The sequence below is a fragment of the Oculina patagonica genome, chromosome 8 (genome assembly GCF_052425735.1).
Source record: "Oculina patagonica isolate OP01 chromosome 8, crgOcupat, whole genome shotgun sequence".
Lineage (NCBI taxonomy): Eukaryota > Metazoa > Cnidaria > Anthozoa > Scleractinia > Oculinidae > Oculina > Oculina patagonica.
In genome coordinates this window covers 78,229-100,935 of record NC_135765.1, presented here as the reverse complement: position 1 = coordinate 100,935, position 22,707 = coordinate 78,229, and the positions used below count along the sequence as shown (strand labels likewise).

At 38.6% G+C, this 22,707-nt stretch overlaps 1 protein-coding gene across 2 annotated transcripts; it reads left to right on the top strand.

The window, feature by feature from the left end:
• The first annotated feature begins 469 nt into the window (after positions 1–469).
• Positions 470–22,523, top strand: LOC144663646 (uncharacterized). 2 transcript variants are annotated; one of them, XM_078524655.1, is made up of 17 exons: positions 470–942; positions 1,158–1,199; positions 2,795–3,003; positions 4,881–4,954; positions 5,393–5,498; positions 5,806–5,878; positions 6,693–6,779; positions 6,932–7,060; positions 7,349–7,507; positions 8,971–9,036; positions 10,862–10,990; positions 14,664–14,787; positions 15,033–15,105; positions 15,386–15,495; positions 17,301–17,423; positions 18,521–20,328; positions 20,790–22,523. In XM_078524655.1, the coding sequence occupies exons 1-17, from the start codon at positions 781–783 to the stop codon at positions 21,222–21,224; spliced, it is 3,909 nt and encodes a 1,302-aa protein (XP_078380781.1). In that variant the 5' UTR covers positions 470–780; the 3' UTR covers positions 21,225–22,523. The 2 variants fall into 2 exon arrangements, with proteins under 2 accessions (XP_078380781.1, XP_078380780.1); XM_078524654.1 differs by having other exon boundaries at positions 1,158–1,205.
• Positions 22,524–22,707: the final 184 nt, after the last annotated feature.

The following is a 22,707-nucleotide window of genomic DNA, read 5'->3' as shown; positions in this document are numbered from 1 at the left end:
ATGATAACTGTAAATTATCTGCTATTAAGTCGACCATCTGCTAATTGTGAGGTGCGTCGACCAGTCGACTGCAGTGCTTTCTCGTTCTCGCAATCTATTAGTGTAACGCCGTCCTCGCTTACGTCACGCAATACTCTTTAAAACACCTTTCCTTTGAATTCCTTTCTTTATGCGTTGAGTTAAAAATTGTTCTAGTCTTTTAATGGTGGCATTAAAAAAATGGCATGAAATGTTCGAGGGTCGAATAAAAATTCGATCACGTCTGTGGGAAGCATACGTTTGGATTTTTCTTTTTTTTCATCGTGAGTCTTATACAGTTGAGTAAATTTTTTAGAGGGTGTAAAGCTGTCTCGATTTTCCCTTTTGAGGACATATGTGAATTCTTTTGTGTATAAATTCGCTTCTTTTTTTCGCGGCGGAGGTTATCAATATATGGCTGCTGTTCGAAGTACACCCTGGGGAATTGGAAGGTTTACTTTTATATCCTGACTTATCACACCTCTTCAAAACGTCATTTCCGGACGGAAGTTGCTAGCGCGGTCCCGAACCAACTGAACTGCCGGTTTTAGCAATGTTCAAATTCCTGTCCGGCGGGCCCACATTACCCTGCATTACCTGACGGTGGGATTCAGCGAGAAATCCGCAAAAGAATTTTAAGTCGACGGTAGCGTGCAATCAACCAAGACGTCTAATCAACGCAGCCAAGTGATCAAACGTTCTGCATTTTTATGAGCAGTGTTGGAACCATTTTGGCGCGAGAATTCGAGCAACAAGCCACAAATGGCGTCTAAATCGAGTGTAAGGGTTGCCGTCTCAGTGAGACCCTTGAACGACAGAGAACGGGAAAATGGCGAGGAATGTGTAGTTTGGACACAAGGCGATGAAGTTCGAGTGCTTAATCCAGAAACTGGGAAAGAAAAAGTGTTTACATTTGATCACACAGTAAGTTCAACACGCTCTCTTTCCTTGCGACAGTTGAGCTTGTCTTCGATATTGAGTGTTCATCTTGTGTATTGATCGCTTGCTGGGAAAGCTACTGTATTCGTTTCCAACAGAAATCTTTTCTTTTGAATGAGAGAAATTTCGAGCGTTTCGAGTCATTTAGCAGATTGGTAATTTTATCGACTAATTGTATTCTGTCGTAATCTTGCTTACAGTTCTGCAGCAAGCCGAACGAAACCGCCGAACCGGAGACGAAGGTGCAGGTAAGATTAAACTTAATTTTTTAAGCTTTAAAATATTGGATGTCGCGTTCTTTTCATTTCAAACAATACAATAACTTTATATCACGATAAAAGGAAAGAGCAAGTTTCTTTCTATAATTTCCAATGTGTTCATTGTGGTCTGATCTATAAATAAATTTAGTCGTCTAATTTAGCTTATTTACTCTTAGGACAGATTGAACCGAACGGCCATAAAGTGATCTTATCGCATCTACTTAGCTTATCCGAAGCTGAAAGCTACAAGATAATTTGGTGAATTTCTTGTTGAGTTTTCAAACAAGTATTTAACTGTTTCATTCGTATTTTTCATTTAAAGTTGTTCGTTTCGTAGTCGATTTAGCAAAAGGTGTGGACCGGATATGACAGATTTGCAAACGAATGGAAGATGTGTTTAGGCGGATGTTTCACGTTGTTTTTTGTTTTTCCTGTTCCACTGAGCGGCGTGGAGCGAGTTTTTGAAACTTCATTATGTCGAAGAGAAAAAAAAATAATATTAGCACAAGGGGGTCGATTTTCACCTTTGTGTGGAGGACTCACGATATAATTTTCGTGTGCGGGGAAAATTATAAATGCATTCAGTCACGTTTATGTGATCTGCCTTTTTGTAGCAAAATACAGCCGTATTAGTTAATATCGATCAGCGATTTTCTTTAACAATAAAATGTGAACTATACTCCTGACCTTTCAAGTGTGTAAGAATTTGCATAGATATTGAAACTTGGATTTGTTAGTGAGTTGTTGTGACAGCTTTTCATTGTGTCAATTGTCTTGTTCAATTTCTGTCAAGAACTGTAAAACTTGTTAAAAGTCACATATGTTTAAGCTTACTTAATTTAAAAAAAAGAAAAGGCTTTACCACTTAGACAAAGACAGATTTCAGTGGACAACGGAGATACAGGATTGTATTGAGTTAATTATATGGTATCCATAATGTAATGTACAGTTGAAAATATTGTGCTTTGCAGCTGCAGTCTAACATTTTTACTGGTTTGTGTGCTGAGAGTTTGCCTTGCATCATTCGTCAGCAAGATTCACTACCTTAATTTTCTTTTTTAATTTTCATGCATACTTAACCCCTTCGGCATACAGGGGTATTTTGCAGAATGCAGAACGGTGGTCAGTGGTTAGCTGTTATTTGTTGGTTAAGGCATCATTTTGCATTCTGCAAAATACCCCTGCCGTACTTAATATAGCGAAAATTTGGATTTCTGTGAAAAAAGATATTTATATCCCAGTATTATTCAATGAGTACCGTATTTCCTTGAATAACTGCCCGGATGCTTAATTAAAATTTCAACCAAAAGAGGGGGCACTTATTCAAATGATGGCACTAAATTGAGGTGGTGATAGTGGTGGTGGTGGTGGTGGGGGAGGGGGGGGAGGTGCTTATTAGGTTTTTCTTTCAGTGAATTGTAACTTAAGAAAATGGATCTAGTTATGCCTGGGAAGTTACTGGTAAAGGAATTTACAAAGAGTGCAGCTATAGGAAAAAGCCAAAATCTTATTATGTGGACACTGTAACTAAAAATAATATTTAAAATATGCTTTCATGTACATTGTTTTCTCTTTAGATTTTAGAAGATGTTGGTCAGTTTGTGCTTTCGTCATGTTTTGGTGGTTATAATACTTGCGTGTTCAGCTATGGAGCATGTGCCAGTGGTAAAAGTCACATTATGTATGGAACAGATGGAACTGAAGGCCTTACTCCTTGGATTTGCAAGAGTCTTTTCAAAAAAGCTTCTGCCTGTGAAGATGACACATCATTCAGAGCTGAAATAAGGTAAATAACTAAGTTAATTGACAGCATGGATTCTGATTGACTGAAATAGTTTTCAGCAAGTCACTGAGATCTATAATTGGCTGAAAAAAACACGCATGAGCAAATCAACATGTTCTGACTTACCAATCAGAATGTCTCCATGTAAAGGTTAAAGGTTAAGTCTGCATTTGATCCTGGTGGCCCACCAGTTATCCCAGTTTCAGTAGCATGAGGCCATGTGGAGTATCCCTCCCCCCTGTGGAGCATGAGGCCATGTGGAGTATCCCTCCCCCCTGTGGAGCATGAGGCCATGTGGAATATCCCTCCCCCCTGTGGAGCATGAGGCCATGTGGAGTATCCCTCCCCCCTGTGGAGCATGAGGCCATGTGGAATATCCCTCCCCCCTGTGGAGCATGAGGCCATGTGGAGTATCCCTCCCCCCTGTGGAGCATGAGGCCATGTGGAGTATCCCTCCCCCCTGTGGAGCATGAGGCCATGTGGAATATCCCTCCCCCCTGTGGAGCATGAGGCCATGTGGAGTATCCCTCCCCCCTGTGGAGCATGAGGCCATGTGGAGTATCCCTCCCCCCTGTGGAGCATGAGGCCATGTGGAATATCCCTCCCCCCTGTGGAGCATGAGGCCATGTGGAGTATCCCTCCCCCCTGTGGAGTATCCCTCCCCCCTGTGGAGCATGAGGCCATGTGGAGTATCCCTCCCCCCTGTGGAGTATCCCTCCCCCCTGTGGAGCATGAGGCCATGTGGAGTATCCCTCCCCCCTGTGGCGCATGAGGCCATGTGGAGTATCCCTCCCCCCTGTGGAGTATCCCTCCCCCCTGTGGAGCATGAGGCCATGTGGAGTATCCCTCCCCCCTGTGGCGCATGAGGCCATGTGGAGTATCCCTCCCCCCTGTGGAGCATGAGGCCATGTGGAATATCCCTCCCCCCTGTGGAGCATGAGGCCATGTGGAGTATCCCTCCCCCCTGTGGAGCATGAGGCCATGTGGAGTATCCCTCCCCCCTGTGGAGCATGAGGCCATGTGGAGTATCCCTCCCCCCTGTGGAGCATGAGGCCATGTGGAGTATCCCTCCCCCCTGTGGAGCATGAGGCCATGTGGAGTATCCCTCCCCCCTGTGGAGCATGAGGCCATGTGGAGTATCCCTCCCCCCTGTGGAGCATGAGGCCATGTGGAATATCCCTCCCCCCTGTGGAGCATGAGGCCATGTGGAATATCCCTCCCCCCTGTGGAGCATGAGGCCATGTGGAGTATCCCTCCCCCCTGTGGAGCATGAGGCCATGTGGAGTATCCCTCCCCCCTGTGGAGTATCCCTCCCCCCTGTGGAGCATGAGGCCATGTGGAGTATCCCTCCCCCCTGTGGAGCATGAGGCCATGTGGAGTATCCCTCCCCCTGTGGAGCATGAGGCCATGTGGAATATCCCTCCCCCCTGTGGAGCATGAGGCCATGTGGAATATCCCTCCCCCCTGTGGAGCATGAGGCCATGTGGAATATCCCTCCCCCCTGTGGATGGGATGAAAGTCCATTGCAAGGTTACCCCCCAGCATTAATTTAATTTTGGTGGTACCCATTTAGTAACCACAAGTAAGAACACGTACAACACAATTACGTCGACCCCGGCCAGGGCTTGAATCGGACGCTCGATCCGGAGTCCAGTGCACTTACCATTAGGCCACTGCGCCTCACACTATCAGAACCCCTACATGTACAGTGTACAAATTGCTGTTGTTTTGTTTTTGTTTTGTTATTTTCAACCAATAGAAACCTGAAAGCAATGACTCCCTTATTTTTTATGTACATTTTCCCACATGTTACTACTGCTTGCTCATTTTGCTCTACTGTAAGTTGTGGTTGTTAATAACATTAATACTTTTATTTTTAGTTTCCTTGAAATACACAAAGAGTTTGTGAAGGATCTGCTGGGAAGAAGAAGAAACTGGCAAGACTCATTGAGAAGTATGTAATATATACTGATCGAGCATTGTTGAAATGTCTGCGCTTCTATCAAGCCCAGCTGGGGTTCATTACAGACTGGAACTCAAATTTAGTTATTATTTTACTATTACATCATTGGACTATACAGCCAAAGTATGAGACAGTATTACACTGTAGTGTGTACAAAGCACTATGAAATTATGAAATTATAAAATATTTGTGCTGTATTATGTTTTTTTCACCATAATTATATATATTTTTTATTAAATCATTACTCATAATCTGAAACAAGCAAGAATTCAAACCAAAGATAAATTTAAACCACAACATCGTGCTGTATCATGCACACAAGGTTAGATAAATGAAAGGTCATGGGCATGTACATAAATGTATTATTGAAATTATATTCCTTCTGCTATTTTCAGTAGTGTTAATTTTATCACCTTAACTTCTTTGTAGTTCGTGAACACCGTGAACTTGGTGTGTATGTTGACAAGTTGACCAAACATATTGTAACAGACGTTAATGAAGTATTGGGATTAATTGAAAAGGGAAAGAAAAACAGGTGAGCTAGCTGTGTTCAAATTATGCAGCATATATTATTGTAAATTACACTGAAAAATATTGACCTACATTTGTATAATAAATATTAAGATATTAAGCTTTGTGTTCATGTGTAATATATTATACATGACCTACACATATTAACATTAAATTTTATACTAGTTATCAGACGTGAACATGTATTTATTTAAAAATAATACTTTATCAGTCGACTGATTAATTGATTGTTGATTGATTGATTGATTGATTGATTGGTTGATTGACTTAATACCTGTATTTATAGATTAACATGTATCGTTTCTTTGCAGGTCAATATGTTCCAGGGCTTCCAATTCCTTTTCGAGTAGCTCGCATACAATATTTACAATAAGGTTTACCCAGGTAATTAAAATATCGTATAATATAGGAATTAGTTGAAAAATATAATTATTAAATTTACTTGGGGTATTAAGTATTATTTTTATGCACCATCAGTAGGAAGAGGAAGGCCATTTTTGTAGCTTGTATATTGCATTAAATCTCAGAATTTTCAGTTATGATTTACCTTTGCTTATAATTAAATGGAAACAAATGAATTTTAATAAATAAAAGGATTACAATTACTACTTGTACATGTATGTAAGTTGCGGTTTAATTTTACCCTTGGTATGATCTGGCATCTCTTTTTTTTATTTCGCTCGGATATAAAAAAAAAAAACTTTTTTTTCTTTTTTTCTTTGTTTTTTCCCCCCTGGTTTTTCCTCCCAATAATTTCCTGGGGGTGGGCCCCGTCCCTCTCGTTCTACTTGCTACACATCTTCTCTAAAGTTTGTTTTAATAAATGCATTAGAATCATATAATTTTGTATCATACATGTATGTACGATGTACATCAGAGCAAAGGAAACTGCCAAATTAAATGTTACCAAGGGTAAAACTGAACCACACCATGTACTGACTACAATAGTTCTTCTGAGTAACATTTTCTCTTTACCTTTTGTATTTGTTGTATTTGTCATGTGAATGATTTCTTTTCTTATTATTATTATTTGCGGTTTCTTAGTTACAAGTGCACTTTAAAATCACAGTGGTTCCTTGATTAAACCAGTTTTTGATTTCTTTATCCACACTTTTTGCTGAAATATGTCTCAAAGTATTGATTCTGGATTTTAATAATAGATCAGCCATACTAAATAAATACTTCTTTAACAATGTAGGCTCGTCTTGAAGATGACTTACCCTGTGAAATGGTTAGCATGATTCAACTTGTGGATTTGGCAGGAAGCAAGAGCATACATGATGAGGTAAAAATGAAACAAAGTTTTCCACTGATATCAAAAAGAGAAGAACTGCCAGTCAATGTAGTATGTTACACTACTCAACGTAATAACAAGGTCAGATGAGTCATGGCATGGCTGTTTTTGACTCTAATGTTGTTTTGTCTTGTCTTTTCCAGTGTACTGACAATTGTTCTACTGCTGCTGATGTTGACAAATCACTAATGACATTGGAGAGAGTCATGTCAACATTAGCAAGCCAAGACTTGGAGTCAGGTCCCACTGCTGCTGTCCCATACAAGGATTCTGTAAGTAAAAAGCACATCCTCAGAGACCCAGGGACAGCTAGTCAGGACAATGGAATTTTTTTCAGGCGAGGGTTTACTTGTAAAATTTAAGTTACCTGTAAACTTTTGCTCAAAAATTCTGTCTTCCCAACTAGCTGCCCCTTGGGTTTTTGAGGATGGTCTGAGCATTGTCATTGATTTTTTTTTTTTAAAATGCAAACATTTCCTTCAGTGACATTACTGTCTGTACATTTTAGTCCAAGTGTTTCCTATAAAGGTGCTAATTTGTTGACTATTCTCCTGTTGTAGGCACTGACATGGATATTGAAGGACTGTTTTGGTGGAAATTGTCATACTATAATGTTAGCAGCTGTATCACCCTCTGCATCATGCCATAATGAGACGCTAAACACCTTGAGGTTTGCAAATCACGCCAAGAACATTGTGAATGTTCCCAAAGTAAATGAGGTAAGAAATGGTGCACACAAGGGAGGGGTGGGGGCACTTATGTCCAGGATTGAAAAGGTGCACACAAGGGAGGGGGGGGGGGACTTACACCCTGTATGTCCAGGATTTATGCTTGTACATTTGAAATGTTTAATAAGTACTATTTGGTTATTGGCAATTTTTATATTACTTCATATTTGATGGGGTTATTTATGTTTTGGTGAACTTTTATCAATGAGGACACTTCATGATGCCCATCATAAATGGTGTGCATCTCATTAGCATTCAATCCCGGAACTCCCTGAAAAGTGACCTCACTTTTAATTTATTCACATCCTCTCAATAAGCTGTCCTCGGCTTCTGATTAAATATTGACTCCACAAAAGCCACCTAGTGAATCTGTTAAATAAAATTTATTTCTTGTTAATTATTTTTAGGGCTGTCATTAACGGCCATAACACATGTTACAGCTGAGTTCACTTGGTATTACGGGTGAAGATGTGTTTAAAATACAATGGACATGTTACAACTTAAAATTATATTGAGGCAATATACATAAGATTTATTTCACTAATTTTCAAAACTGAGAAACAAATTCATAAGGTGTTTGGTGATGCAACCTTTCCAAGTGCATCTTGGTCACACAACCTTTAGGCCAACAACCTTTAAAGTATTCAAAAAGGGTATGTTGGTCACACAACCTTTAGAGTATGTTGGTCACACAACCTTTAGAGTATGTTGGTCACACAACCTTTAGAGTAAGTTGGTCACACAACCTTTAGGGTATGTTGGTCACACAACCTTTAGAGTAAGTTGGTCACACAACCTTTAGGGTATGTTGGTCACACAACCTTTAGGGTATGTTGGTCACAAAAAATAAAAAAAGCAACCTTTCTTGTCCATTTTTTTTGTCAATTACCAACTCCAAATTTCTGAATGAAAAAAAAAAGAAACACCTTGGCTACAAAATTTACAAAGAGGACATGGCAGAACACGTTTCAGTTCAAATAGACCTAGAATGATTGTCCCCAAAATAAATCAGTCATCTGCCATCTACCTTGCCTCCACCACTTTCGACCATCTGTATTTTTCTTAGGGAAAAAATTTTTTTGTTATATATAATAAAAAAAAAATAAAAAAAAAACAGAGGAAGAAAAAAAAAAAAAAAAAAAAAACAAAAAAAAAAAAAAAAAAAAAAAAAAAAAAAAAAAAAAAAAAAAAAAAGAGTTAAAATGGAAATACACTGCGATGATCATTTATCACTTTCAAATTAGTATTTTCTTAATTTTTTTTTCGCTTTCTACCGCGTCTAACTTTTACATAGACTGAGAATGATTTTCTTTAAAGGTCAGTCCATATGTAACAGATTACCAACTATTGAGTTATGTTATGGGAAAACTTGCCCGTATATTTCGTTTGGTACAACTTGAAGTAATCTCTCAATCGTTAACCTTTCTCTACAATCTTGATCTTTGCATTTTCAGGATTCTAATGTCAAACTGATTAAAGAGCTCCAGTTGGAAATACACAGTCTTAAGGAAAGGTTAAAGGTATGTGTTCTTTGTATGTATTTTTATTCGTAACTGAATTGTTATCGCAGCATGTGCATTTAGTCTTGGTTCTGAATTTGTTTCTGCGTCTGATTCAAAATTATAATTTAAACCAAACAGAATACTTCCATTGCTTTGTTAAGGTAAGCTTTGTCTGAACAGAACAAAACAATCTTCTATTGGAAAACATTTTTAATGAAGTTGCGTTTCGTTACCTTTTTATGGTAATAAGTTACGTTCGATTTTTACGTTTACATGTATGTCTGTATACAAAATTTATTTTGTCCGTGTGAAGTGTCATTTTGGTACAGTATAGAAACTCCATTTTCGTATAAGACGTCTCTCAAGTATATAATCATACAGAATTAATGCTTTCTAACAGTTGTATCACAAAACTTGCGATATCACAAAATGTATTAAATGGTTTGAGGATCCAACATGCTAATGTACATGAGGTCGTTACGCGAGAACATACACACTTACAAATTGGCCTTGAGTAACTGATTGAATTCGCTTCCTGTCGAGAATTTACCTTGGGGTCGAAAAGAAGAAAACTTCCAAAGATTCTAGTTGATAATTTAGAAACAATAGCTAACTGTGAATCAAATTGGCGCCGATCTTTTATTCGCATTTGATTCAACCACATGCAAAGAAACTGTTTCGTTCACAGTCAGACAATGGAAAGAAAGAATTATTCTTGAAAAATGTGGAGGCGTACAACAACGCTGTGACCAATTGGGGTTTGACCGCATTTTCAAACTGTGTGTCTCACAATGTTTCTTTTAACCTTATCTGTTGGTGAAGGTTTTGTTGTCGAACTTTGAGCTGACACGATTGATTTCAAGTGTTATGTTCGGGGAGGAAATTTCCGTCGCCAGCTGCTAAAGTGAAGCAGGTGGTCGGCGCCTTATTTTCTATAATTTCTTCAAAACAAAAAGCAGGAAAAACGCGGCGACATTTCCTCGGATTTTTGCGAGTGTTTTAAGAAGAAGGTAAAAATTTCGAAGTTTGAGCAAAATTATCGATGAAAAGCGGCAGTATAGGGGGCAAGGTTCAACGAGTTTGTGTGTGCGCTTCGAAAGAAAAGTAAAGTAAGGTAAAGTAATTACTACAGAGATTGTCGTCCATGTTGACTCTTCGCAGTTTATAAGCAAATTTGTGGACTTTGAGCAGGAAGTATTGGAAATTTCGTGCCTACCCCAATATCTAGCTCTGGTTTTGTTTTATTCGCCGTAAACGGATTTTAATGTTGTATTGAAGTTTGTTTTGACCTGCTCGCACGAATTTATTTTGTTTATCATTAGCCTCAATGCCGCTTCTACTTAAACTCTACTCGACATAACCTAAACAATATTTTGCGTGTCGCGTTTGCCCCTGTCAGGGACTATTACGATTTGTGTGTTTTGTTTTCTATTCTTATTGTCGGTTCTTTGAGGTGCTTGTCAGCGATAATCAGAATCGGAGTTGGCCATGGTCACATGACTAATTTTGTTATATTATCCATTATGTCATAACCTCATCTTGACGGCGTAATTCAAATAACTAGGCGTTAGCAAGGCTTGCACATCCTTTTAAGCTACCGATCCACAGCGTTTACCGCCTTTGAATTTTAAAGGGAGTGTAATCGATATCTCTGGCCAAATTTCGCTCTGGACAATGAGATTTGTTCGCATTTTAGCCAATGCAGTATTTCAACAGGTACAGTCTTCAAATACAGTTTTTTTTTCTTTTTTCGTCAAGTAGGAAATTGGAATTCTCGCTCCCTAAACGATTATATTCCTCGCGTTGTAAAAGTGAAGGTATATTTCTTCTTCTTGTGTTGCAGAGTGGCCATGTTCCTAGTTCACTAGGAGTTGATAAAGCGGAGAAAAAACTCCAAGAAAATGAAGAGCTGATGAAGCGACTGACGGGAATCTGGGAAGATAAATGGAGCAAGACTCAAAAACTCATCGAGGTAAAGTGGCCGCCGTTTTATTTGAAATCTTGTCGCAGCGGTGTTTTCTGTTAATGATTTATCCATTTTCTAAATTACCGACTCTGTGCTAACATTCAGCTTGGTGGCTTGGTGGTTTAAACGGTTTGAAAACTAAACTGTTTAATAAAGCAAAAGAGGAATATAATTGACCAGCAGATGGAAACTGTGCCTTGAGGTTTTTAATGTGGTGAGGCTGATTGTAAAATTAAGGAATTACGTAACTAGCTATAGGTTAGCAAGTCTCACAAAATGGCCAAGACCCTGACATCGTGCTCTGCCTTTGAACAAACCAGTAGAGCAAAATATATTTTTCTTTGCCAAGCGGAGATGTAATTTTTATTGATGGAAATATTACTACTTCGCCTAAGGCTATGAACACTGGCACTCTAAGCCACCGAGGATTAATTTGAAAACGATTGCACTAGTCGGCGAGTTTTACTTGAAATTAACGACGTTCTCTACTCTTTTCCTCTTGTGGTGAAATTTTGATCTATTTTTCTTTTGACGTTGATAGTCTTTTCGTATACAAATTAAGGTTAAGCATTTTTTGGTTGAAACTAAATACATCGAATATCGCTAAGTACTTAAACGAGTTGTTATAAGGGATTGTTCAGACTGATATATATATATATATTTACCTTGCCTGCTTTTTATACCATCGTGTTCGTTGTTTACAGCATAATTAAACGTTCCCATTTTTATAAATTTTGATCGCCATACGACATGATAAGCTAAGGTGTTCAACCCTCGACGTATAATTTATAGTTCACTCGGAATGATCATCAAAGAAAGGTTGGACTTTTCGACGCCATCATGTGGCGTTTAATAAGAGCGTTTTGAATTTTGAACTTCTCATTTAAAATAGTAGATAGAAGAAAAGTAGATTCGGTTTTAATGTTCGCTTTGTGTCCACAATCCTTTCCAAACTTTTAGACCCTGACGGTCGCGTTATCTTTAGGCTTGATATAAGTATCATATACTTCTCAGTCCGTAAATAACCCCGAAATGTTCCGAATCCCCCCGACTGACATAATTTGCCCTTTAGCGGTAAGTAGCTTTTTGACTTCATAACAGCTAATGCATCTTGATGGCATTTTGTGGCTGGTATTTTGTATTGAAAAGCGTAAGAAAAATAGTCTGCCAACCGTCTTGTTAGCAGTTTTTTTTTTACTGTCTTTTTGTTTTAAATATTATTGTGTCCTTTGGGTATAACCGAAAGCTCTCTCTTTTCGTTAAGTTATAAAAACAGAAGAAATTCTGTCTGATAATTATTCGCTAATAACTGATTGCAGATGTTATCTTTATAACCTTAAGCTACACAACTGAAAAATACTGCTTTCAACTGCACGTAATGCTTTTTTCAAAAGTAAACACACCAAAAAACGTGCTGCTCAAATTCGAATATTTTTTCCACGAATACTACTAAAAGCGAATGTCACAAACTGAAGATATATTTCAGTGGAAAGGTCGTAAAAGTACAAACACGTATGTGAGTAAGACTTTCAGTTAGTTTGAGATCACTGCTACGGCAGATAAGGTGTCGTTTAGGATAAATTTGCTTGTCAAAATTTTCTCCTTTAAGATGCTTATGGCTTACATTTTAATTACTTTCTTACTTAAAAGATAAGACTTATCATATTATTATACTTGTGATCTTTTTCTATCTGCCGGCAAATAAACAATCTACAATAAGCTGACACCTTCTAAAGGAGAAGTACAAAACTTGATATTGAAAGATGACTCAAACATTGCACCTGCTCCTTACACAAGCGTTTACCCTCAACTGAGGACGAATAATTACCGTGCACCTCGCGGGACTATCATGTAAAACACGTTCATCGCGGGATCATCATGTAAAACACCTTCTTCGCGGGATTATCACACTTTCCTCGCGGGATGCATTCTTTCCTCACGGGACTTTCCTTTCCTCGTGGGATCATGCGTGAAAAGCTCTTTTCTCGCGAGATCATTTATTAAGACCTTGCCTCCCTGATAGAAACGTTGCTAATCCACAGAGTCGCTTCTTGGTTAAACCATTGCCGAATCCTCAGAAAAATTCCTTAATCTGGTTCAAAGCCAATGCCTACTTTTTTATTTGTTAACAAGTTGTGACTATCGCACATTTGGTGCCGGCCATTAGAGGCTGTAATCCGACAATAACCTACATGTACGACATGTACATTTCCTTCGATTTCTTTCATTATCGATCTCTCTTTTTTCCTTCGCAGGCTTTTAATTTAAGACGTGGATGATCTGTTAGAATTTCATTAATATGACGTTATTAGCACGAGTCGCGTGTACTCGATTAGTCTAAATAATAAAGCAGTGTTTTGCGTTTTGTCGTTTTGTATTACAACATAATGTATGGTGAAAAAGCTTTAAGAAAATATTTACACTTTTCTGCGAAAAGAACAACAGCGAAAATCTTATTTCAATATTTGTAATTTCTTATTTACATAAGGTTGTATTTTGAATGTAATCGGTCGTACGAACTGAATGTACGTCAGGTTTAATTTCCTTATTCTCTATTCGCGTGCTCTGGTTTTCAAACGGTTATTGTTTGACGTAGTTGATTATGATTTTTACAATAAAACGTGCTTGTTCTTTCCTGTGTGTCTTGCAAACATGACTCTGTTACAGTAAACGTCAATTGTTATCAATTAGAATATAAGCACGACAATAACCCTCCGCCGGTAATATTAGCGAATATACTTGACAGCAAAAATTCAAAGCGCTCTCTGATTGAATGACAGAAGTGCTTCATAAAGCGAAAATACCGTCCACTTTTCTTTAAGGAAATTAACTTTTGCTTTGTTTGGCAAGTGGTCGGAACAAACAATTCTTTTTCTCTTCTCGTTGCACGCAAGTTTATTGCCAGGTGCATTTTTTGAAATGCTCCTTTGGGCTCGTTTATCCCAGATTGCTCGTGTTTCCCCAAGATTAAATCAATTATATTTCCTTGAGCTGTATTTATTATTTTTTTCCTCTTAACCCTCGTGCATTTATGCCAAATTGCTTTCAAATATAACTTTTTTGTGCGTCAAACTGAAGTTACGGTTATCAGATATCAAAATGAAGTTTGAGCTTAAAGTTTCTGGTGGCACAGATGAGGTAAAATGTTTTCAGCGATCATTTTATTTCAATTTTTGGATTTCTTCTTCTTTGTATCCGTACCTAAGATCTTTTTTATATGATGTAGACCACTTATGTGCACAAATAAAACAGCTCGGGTGAGTTGCCGATAGACAGTCAATCTTTCAAACGCTCCACAGTGATTTCTCTTAGGTTTTTTCCCCTGGGGTACTAAACGACACTTACGACACTCTAGAGAGCTTCGTTCTTCGTTTGAAAACTTCTTTCTGATTTCCTTGCGACTTGAACTGATCCCGTGATCTGCTGTGAGGAATTTTCAATATAGGAGAGGTTTAATATCCCAGGGGACTTGAGATTGGAGTCCTAACTGCTTTGCTTGGGTATTGCTTGTGGAAAGACACTTTGCTCTCGCAATGCCTCTGTTGACCGTGGTTTATAAATGTGGGGAGGGCTTGGACGAATAACCTCACATGTTCGGCTGGCGTTGGTATAGCATCCCCTCCAGAGGGTGTAGCTATTTTATGATTAATCTCGGACTTTCTTTTTTCTCTTCTGTTAGGAACGCGCTCTTGCCGTCACCGAGCTGGGCTCAGCGCTAAAGTTCGAAACAGACGAGCCTCACTTTGTGAGTCTTGGCGGAGGAAGGCTCAGTATTGGTGTTACTTTATGCCCAATTAAAAGAGGTACCATATCAGAATTGCCGTAAATTAATTTTATCCAGGAGTAACATGTGCGAGAGAATTTTAACATTCTTGACGTATTACTGGAGAGTGAGATACTAGCCCTCAAAATTTTATTATTGCTGTCGAAAATTTGCTTTTCGAAGCCATTATTTGTTATTGTTATTGTATGTGGTTAGTTGACAAAACTATTCCCCTGACTAGAGCTGTTTTCTTATTTGTTCTATTCAATTTATTTCTCTTGAAAGGAAAAACAGTGATCGGTGTTGCAACAGAAACATGCAAACCCGACATTCAACTGAGAGGAAAAGGAATAGAACCGTAAGTGGGAGCAATAGCAACTTTTATTCTCTCCTTATTGTACTTTATACATTAAAGGAGCGTTGTCCGATATTTTAAGTCATTTTCTGTTCTTCCTTGGGGCTCATATAGTTGTGTAATGTGGGACACAGGAGTAATCAAACGCGAATACCAGGATGGTTTCGACTGCGAGATAAGACGGATACGAACGACAACTGAATCTGCCAGTTTCGTGAGTCCTGACGAGCTCCTAAGGAAAACTTGTGACAGCCATTAACATTAAGATGTGTTTCGTCCACAGTGAGCACTGTATAGTGGAGTACAATGGCGATGCAGTGGTTATGTATCCGAAAGCCGCATTGTGTTCTGTGGATGGTATTCCTATCTCAGAGCCAACCAGATTACCACAAGGTATTAATTATTCACAACTAAGGCAACATTTAGCAGCATGTTTACTTTGACCGTTCTTACTGTGCCTCGAATCTTCCCGCGAGCCTGTGATCCGCTACTTCGTCAACTGAAGCTTCCTGTCTCATGGAACAGTCGATTTCTAATTAACACGTGACATGTATTAGTTTATTCACCCGTTATCCGACCAATCGCGTCTTCCCTACCGCTAGAATAACACTGTACTGCTCTCCCTACCCCTGACAGGAGCTAGCCTTGTGTTTAGATAAGCCACTAGGCTGTACAACGTAAATATTATTTGAACTCTCGTGTTAGTTACTGGATGACAGTAATGTACAAAATGGAAACAGGAATTTCCACATTAGCAAACAGCTTTGTCTAATCTCTTGCTCAATCTTCGCTCGTAAGTTTACTCTAAAATTATATATATTTCAGTTTAATCATTATTCTAAAAGCGTTTAAAAAATTTTCATTCCTTGGTAGTTTATTTATCTAAATTTAGGCGCGCGGGAGGATTTCAAACTGCTTGAAATGATCCCGCGGACCTCAATATATCCCGCTAAAACGCCTACTCTGTGTCAGTGAGGATTGATATGGTTAACACGTGTGTATTTTCCAGTATTTAAGAGGCTACTTTATAATCCTACTGTGTTGCGCAGTGATTAAAAACACCAACATCGCAATAATGCGTTCATAATTTGAATATACATTTTCCCTTCATTTTCGCTACTCAGGGCTGGTTGTAATGTTTGTTATAAGTTTGGTACACAATCACCTTTTTGCAAGTTTTTTTTCATTAAGAGATTTTTATCTCTTAAATTAGTACATAGTATAAAAATGCAAAATATATATGCCCTTTTATATAGCCTATACCCAAAAGAACGTATCTCGTAATTAATCTTTGCATATATTGCTATATCATTCAAATAAGTTTCAATCTCTAGAAAGTTCTTAACGGCTGTAAAGTGATTCATTTCCTCATTACGAATGTTGACTTGATTAATATATTAGCGTTAAAAAATATAATCCACACCTGTTATTTAATGTTTCTGCTTCTTCTAGTTAAGGTTTTATGTCAGGAATACAGTCTGACTGGCAGATTTGTTGTTTGACATTATTATTTTTCAGTTTCGCATTTTTGACACTTATTCTCGTCGCCATTGTAACGTCTACTTTGTAGGTGTTTACAATTCATTATGTTCCATCTTTACGCCTCCGTTCGTTTTATTGTAATGATCTAAGTCATAATGTTGTGTAACCTTTTCTTGATGAATACAACTCATAACCTTAGCTGTACATGTATCAGTACCTCAGTGTAATTTTGAAACGTTCCATAATGGTGCATATTTATTATGTCTCGTTTCACTGTATTGAAGTAAGCGGTATGACTTTTTTTTATGAACAAATATTTTAGGTATTAGTATTGCTCACTTATCGATGGTACAGCACTTGTATTAGAAGTATACACGCTATGACCCTCAAATCGAACTCCTGTTTAAACAAGGCATCTGGATTATGTCCTTATAGTGCTTCATTCACTTACATGATAACTCATCATCCCCATTAAAAAGAGTGAACTTTAGTTATAAGAAACGGTTTATAGATATGACTTTTTTTATCACGAAAATGATGGCTTGCATGTCCCACTAGTATTCTTTATTTGGAGAGTTAGTTCGTTTTAGCCTGCTGCGTGATCTTTTCGAATGTTACAGTGTCTGTGGATATATAAACATAAATAAGGCGCGTAACCATCGTGTTACTGTGTCACGCTATATCGTATTTAGTCACGGTGTTATCGTATTTTGTAGGTTGTATGATTTGTCTGGGAAAGTCCAATTACTTTCGGTTTAATCATCCCAAAGAAGCTAAGAAGATCAAGGAATCCAATCCAGGCAACCGGTTTTCTATTGTTCCTGACCAATACTACCCTGGTAAGTAAGAGCTATTTGCCGACACTTCCCTGCTTAGTAACAATGATCTATTGGATTGCTCTAATCTTGCCAATATTCCCATTCTTGTTCCTTTGTACTCTTTGTTGATTTCTAGCTTAGGTAAAGTGGCAGTGTCACAAACATTAAGTGATTATTGCAAACCCAGTTAAGGTGTTGGTATTATTGGAAATCCACTAAATGTGGCCTAGCCTGCTAAAACGTACTGTACTAGTCATGAATATTGTTTAACTGTGGTTTGGTTACGGACTGATATGAAAGAAATGGCCTAAAACTTTAAAGACTCGGGCCGACGTTTTCTAGTATGACAGTTACACTTGGAAGAAAATTACTCAAACACCATTGATCATGGTTTATTCACATCTTGGAGTATGAATGTATGCCTTTCGCTTGTTTTCAAAGGTAATTTTGTTGATTAGTGGGCACACCCCAGAATCCTGTATAGTTTCCCATAAATAATAATAATAATAATAATAATAATAATAAAAAAAAAAAGGACATGGTCTCGCGCGACAGCAACTTACTAGAAATAACAATAATAATAATAAAAAAAAAAAATAAAAAAAAAAAAAAAAGGGCATGGGGGGACCAACGCTTGCCTACTCGGTGACGCTCCCGCCCACCAGAGTCTGGGGTGGCACCTTTGGCAGTGCCAGCACCCCGCACCACCCTGCTCTGGGTTCGGCACTCATATTCGTACTATTTCATCCGCATCGGTCGTCCGGGTCACAGCCGCGTCCTTTGACATAATACATAATAATATTATTATAATTATAATAATAGTAATAATAGTAGTAATAAATTGTCGTGACAGTGCCCCTTTAACCTGGCTTTATGAAGGGTTAGGTCGTAACGAGTAACATAGAATTATCTAGTAGGGAGAAAGTAATTGCAACTTGAGGATATGGTCTTGCTGAACAACCATTGTCTTATTACCATTATGAAACAGTTAGTGAAGAGGATTAAAATATTTTATTTCCGTATTACTAGGAATCGATCGTATCATGATACATGTAGTACATGTATTTACAACACCTCTTTTCGTTTTTTATTAATATTTTTTTATTTGTTCAAACTAGATGTGGAGCTGGCCATTGACCAGTACAAGAAAGATAAGCAAGAAAGAGAAAGACTTGAGAAGGAAAACGAGCGTCTGTTGTCTCTGGAAAATGAGTACAAGGAGGCTGTAGAGCGAATTGAGCTTGAAAAAACACAACTTGAAGAAGAACGGCTTCAGCTTCAAGAAATGGAACAGCAGCACAAGGAAGCTGTTGACAGCTTTGAAGAAGAAATAGCAGTTCAAATCAAAGAACTGGAAAGACAGCGAGAAGAACTGAGGCACTTTGACGAAGAGAAAGAGAAACTGATCATGCTTCAGGAAAAATACGAAGATAATGTCAGAAAGCAAGAACTTGAACGCTCAAATAAGGAGAAGAGACGACAAGAAGAATACGAACGATTAAAGACAATGAAAGCAAAGCTGGAGGGAGAAGAAGGAACGGAGAAAGAAAGAGTAGCCATCGAAGAGTTGAGGCAACAGCTAGCTCTTCAAGAGTTAAGTTGTTTGGAAGAGGAGCTTCTCACATATGAGCGGCAGCAACTTGATAGTGAACTGATCGATGAAGAAAGAAAGAAACTCGAGGAGATGAAAGAGAGACAAAGTGAGGTCATACATCAACTGGAAGAGGAACTGAACGCTCAAATCAAGATGTTAAAAGAGGAAAGGGAAAAAGAGAATTCTAAGATCGAACAGGAAAAGAAAAGGATTCAGCTCTTGGAGAAACAGCAACAAGAAGCCCTGAAACAGATTGAGCTGGAGAGACAACGACTCGATCAAGAACGAGAAGAAGAGAAGATGAGAGTTCAAGAAGAACGCGAGCGATTAAACAAACTAGAGCAGGAGCGATTAGAAATGCTGGAGAATGCAGCCAAGGAACAGGAACATGAAAAAGAGATGATCGAATCGGAAAAGAAACGGCTGATGGAACTCGAGGAGAAGCATTCTCAAGCCATGAAAGAAATCGAAGATGCCATGATTTCAAAACAAGATAAGATGGAACGTGAACGCCAAATCGAGTTTGAGTTTTTCGAAACAGAGCAGCTCTTACTCGAAGAGTTAGAGCAGAAACAACGCGAAGCGGCCGAGCAGCTTGAACGGGAGCGTGAAGTGATTCGACAACAATTCGAAAAAGAAAGAGAGGAAGAAAGAAGGAAACTCGAACTAGAGCAGAAGCGCGTTCAGTGTTTACAAGATCAACAGCAGGAAACGCTTCGACAATCAGAGGAAGAAAGACGGCGGCTTCAAGCGGAGCTCAAGAATCAAAGAGAACAGATGCAAAAAGAGAAGTCGCGTTTGATCAACCTTGAGAAAGAGTACAAGAAAATTAGAAGCAATGGCTCAGATGCTCCATTGATTCTGTCAGCGCTGAACATGCGAGATATATCGCAACTTGGAAACGGATGCTCGCTTCAGGAGCGAAAACAGCGTTTAGAAGAAGAAAAAAGGCGATTGATAGAATTGAAGAAAGAAGCGGAGAACCTTTGGCATAAACAGCAAGAGAGCAGCGAAAGCGGGAGTAGTGGAGACGAGAAAGCCAAAGACCAAACAGCGCGGAAGCTGAAGCGAGAAAGGGAGAGAAGACTGGAGCTCGAGCGACAGTTAGCTGAAGTGCAACAACAAAAAGATAGTACAGCTGTCGCAGAAGATGGTGACAAAATCAAAGATCTCGAACAAGCATTGGGAAAGGAACGTTTAAGGAGACAGGAGATGGAAAGAGTTCTCTCTGAAAAACAAAAGCAAGAGGAGCTCGAAAAAGTTGCAGCGGCAGAGAAAGCTCGTAAAGAGATGATGACAGAGAGGGCCATTCAAGAACGACTCCCTCCAAAGGTAACAACTGAAGTTGCTGTACAGACTATTCACCAACTCCCCCCCCCCCCCTCCCCCCCTCACCAGGGAGGGGTGTGTTCCTTCTACGTAACCGTAAGGACAATGATAACACTTTGAGGTCCAAGAAATCAATACTGTTTAAATGGGAAAGGTTTCTTTCGTTTTATTTAATTTATTTCCAACCACAGAGCAACGCATGCCAAGTTTCGCTCCTTTCCAAACTGGCCGGGAGCGATGAGAGAAGACTGGGAACGGCGCGAATAAACGGGAATACCGGGTTGGAAGGGGCGGCCTGGGAGCTGTTAGAGTTTTGTCTTGCACATCGTACTGCTTAGATGGTTACCACGTAGAATCAGTGCCCCTAACACCCATTCACTAGCATTCTAAATTTCTCATAAAAAGTGACATTCATTTCTTTGACTATCATCTATTTATGTTGTGTACCCTATTTAACAAAACAGGTCAAAAATGGCACGTCTCATCACGACGGTGACATCAACCTTGTCCAGCACTTGGTCTCTACAGGTCACGTGTTAGAAAACTGTCCATCAGTGCGTGTAACAGCCAGTGCTTGTAAAGGGTACCTGTCAAAACTTGGAGGAAAGCTCATCAAGTCCTGGAAAAAACGCTGGTTCGTCTTGGACAGACAGAAACGTGCTCTGTGCTACTACTCTGACGAACATCAACGCGTACCCAAGGGTATAATTTATTTCCAGGCCATACAAGACGTGTATGTAGATTTGCCCAATTCGCACAAAGGTTCCTCTGTCAGGACTACGTTTTGTGTCAAGACTCCACAAGAAACATACTACGTTGCAGCTCCCAGTGGTCTGGCGATGAGTATATGGATTGACGCCATTCTCACGGGTAGGGAAGGGGCGAATTTTTATAACTGAAAGAGCCATATAAAGATCCTTATTTTTGGCTTCATTGAGCGATTATTATGCAAGTTCAAATGTTATCGGATTATAAAAAAAACAACAAGCATTTGACAACAAGAATCAAGTTTATATACTCTTCCTTGTTTATTTAATATGTTGCTAAGGTCACATTAACCAGTAAATTGATTTAATTTTTCGTGCTAAAAATCTGGACAAGAAAAGTATATTCGTTTAAAACACCTTCTTTCGTGTTTATTCGCATTTGTTTTACGTTATCACGAGTGGGACGCGACAAATTGTTACTGTTGGGTTTGGTTGTCGTTTCCGTTAGTTCTTTCATGAAGTTTTCTGGTGACGGCTAGTTCTCCGTAAGTTTTTCATCAACAAACAATAATTAGTTTATTCGTTTTGTTCTTCATAACGTGACTTTTGAAAGTGAAGAAGTAAAAGGTTTTGGAAAACTAAAAGCAACATATAGATACGTTTTTAACTGTAAACAGAAAAGGGATTATTCACGTTTATTTACAGGTTACTGTACGTACAATTGGAGTTATATTGTATAAAATTATAAATGAAATGCTCAAGGCCCGTTGTATTTAATGGTCATTGTTAAATTAAATAATTATAGGTGAAACAATAGAACAGTAAGACGCATACGCAAGGAACGAGGGGAATTGGGGCGAGAGTAAGCTCACACAACTAGTTTGGACACTCCGTGACAAGGGTTATGAAGTCAATAATGACTTGTTCCATGGCAGTTTAGCGCTGCATAAGCAACGAGTAGCACTTAAATTAAGGTCAGCCCTTACTGATGACAGCGAGCAACTCGGTGGTACAGTGGTAAAGGCATTAGACACGGTTCTGCGTGCGCTGAAAAAAAAAGGTTTCTAAATTAGACAATAAAAAGGTTAGGAAAAAAATGCTTTGCGCCACTAAAACAAGGAGTGTCCAAACTTTTTTTTCTTTGCCGCTCGCCCCAACTCTCCACATTGCATAAGCTCTGCGCTGTGTTCTTAAACGAGTCTATTTTAGTACTATGCCTACGTGCTGAGAAGTTCCTTTTATTATGGATATTTTTATAAGACGAACGGTGTAAGTATAGCACAAGATAAAGAGTAATATATAAGGAAGTACATATTGCAATACAATATTGAAGTACTTAATCAAGTATATTGCATTGTAAATAAATCAAAGGTGTGTTATATAACAGTGGACTTAAAATGTGTAATGCAACTAGAAAGTTCAAATGTTCTCTTGAACTGTTAGAAAAAAAAGTGTTGCGTTTATAAATAAAGTTAACGCTTCTAAATCCAAGAGATTATCTGTTGCATTGACATTTAAAGTAACAGAAGTTACCTAATCTGAATTTACTTCAATGAAGAATATTGTAAGAAAAACTAAACATACTTCGTGTGTCTAGCAGTTAGATGGTAGAGTAATTTTATTTAACCCGTAAAACAATTAGTGTCTAACAGAATCTAATCGTATGTAATTACTA

What these genes read in the sequence shown, in the direction of transcription:
- LOC144663646 (XM_078524654.1), top strand. Translation starts at nt 781, where the DNA reads ATGGCGTCTAAATCGAGTGTAAGGGTTGCCGTCTCAGTGAGACCCTTG. An exon ending in AACCGGAGACGAAGGTGCAG is followed by an intron (nt 1,206 to 2,794) that starts GTAAGATTAAAC and finishes TTTTCTCTTTAG; the next exon opens with ATTTTAGAAGATGTTGGTCA. An exon ending in TTACAATAAGGTTTACCCAG is followed by an intron (nt 5,879 to 6,692) that starts GTAATTAAAATA and finishes TTAACAATGTAG; the next exon opens with GCTCGTCTTGAAGATGACTT.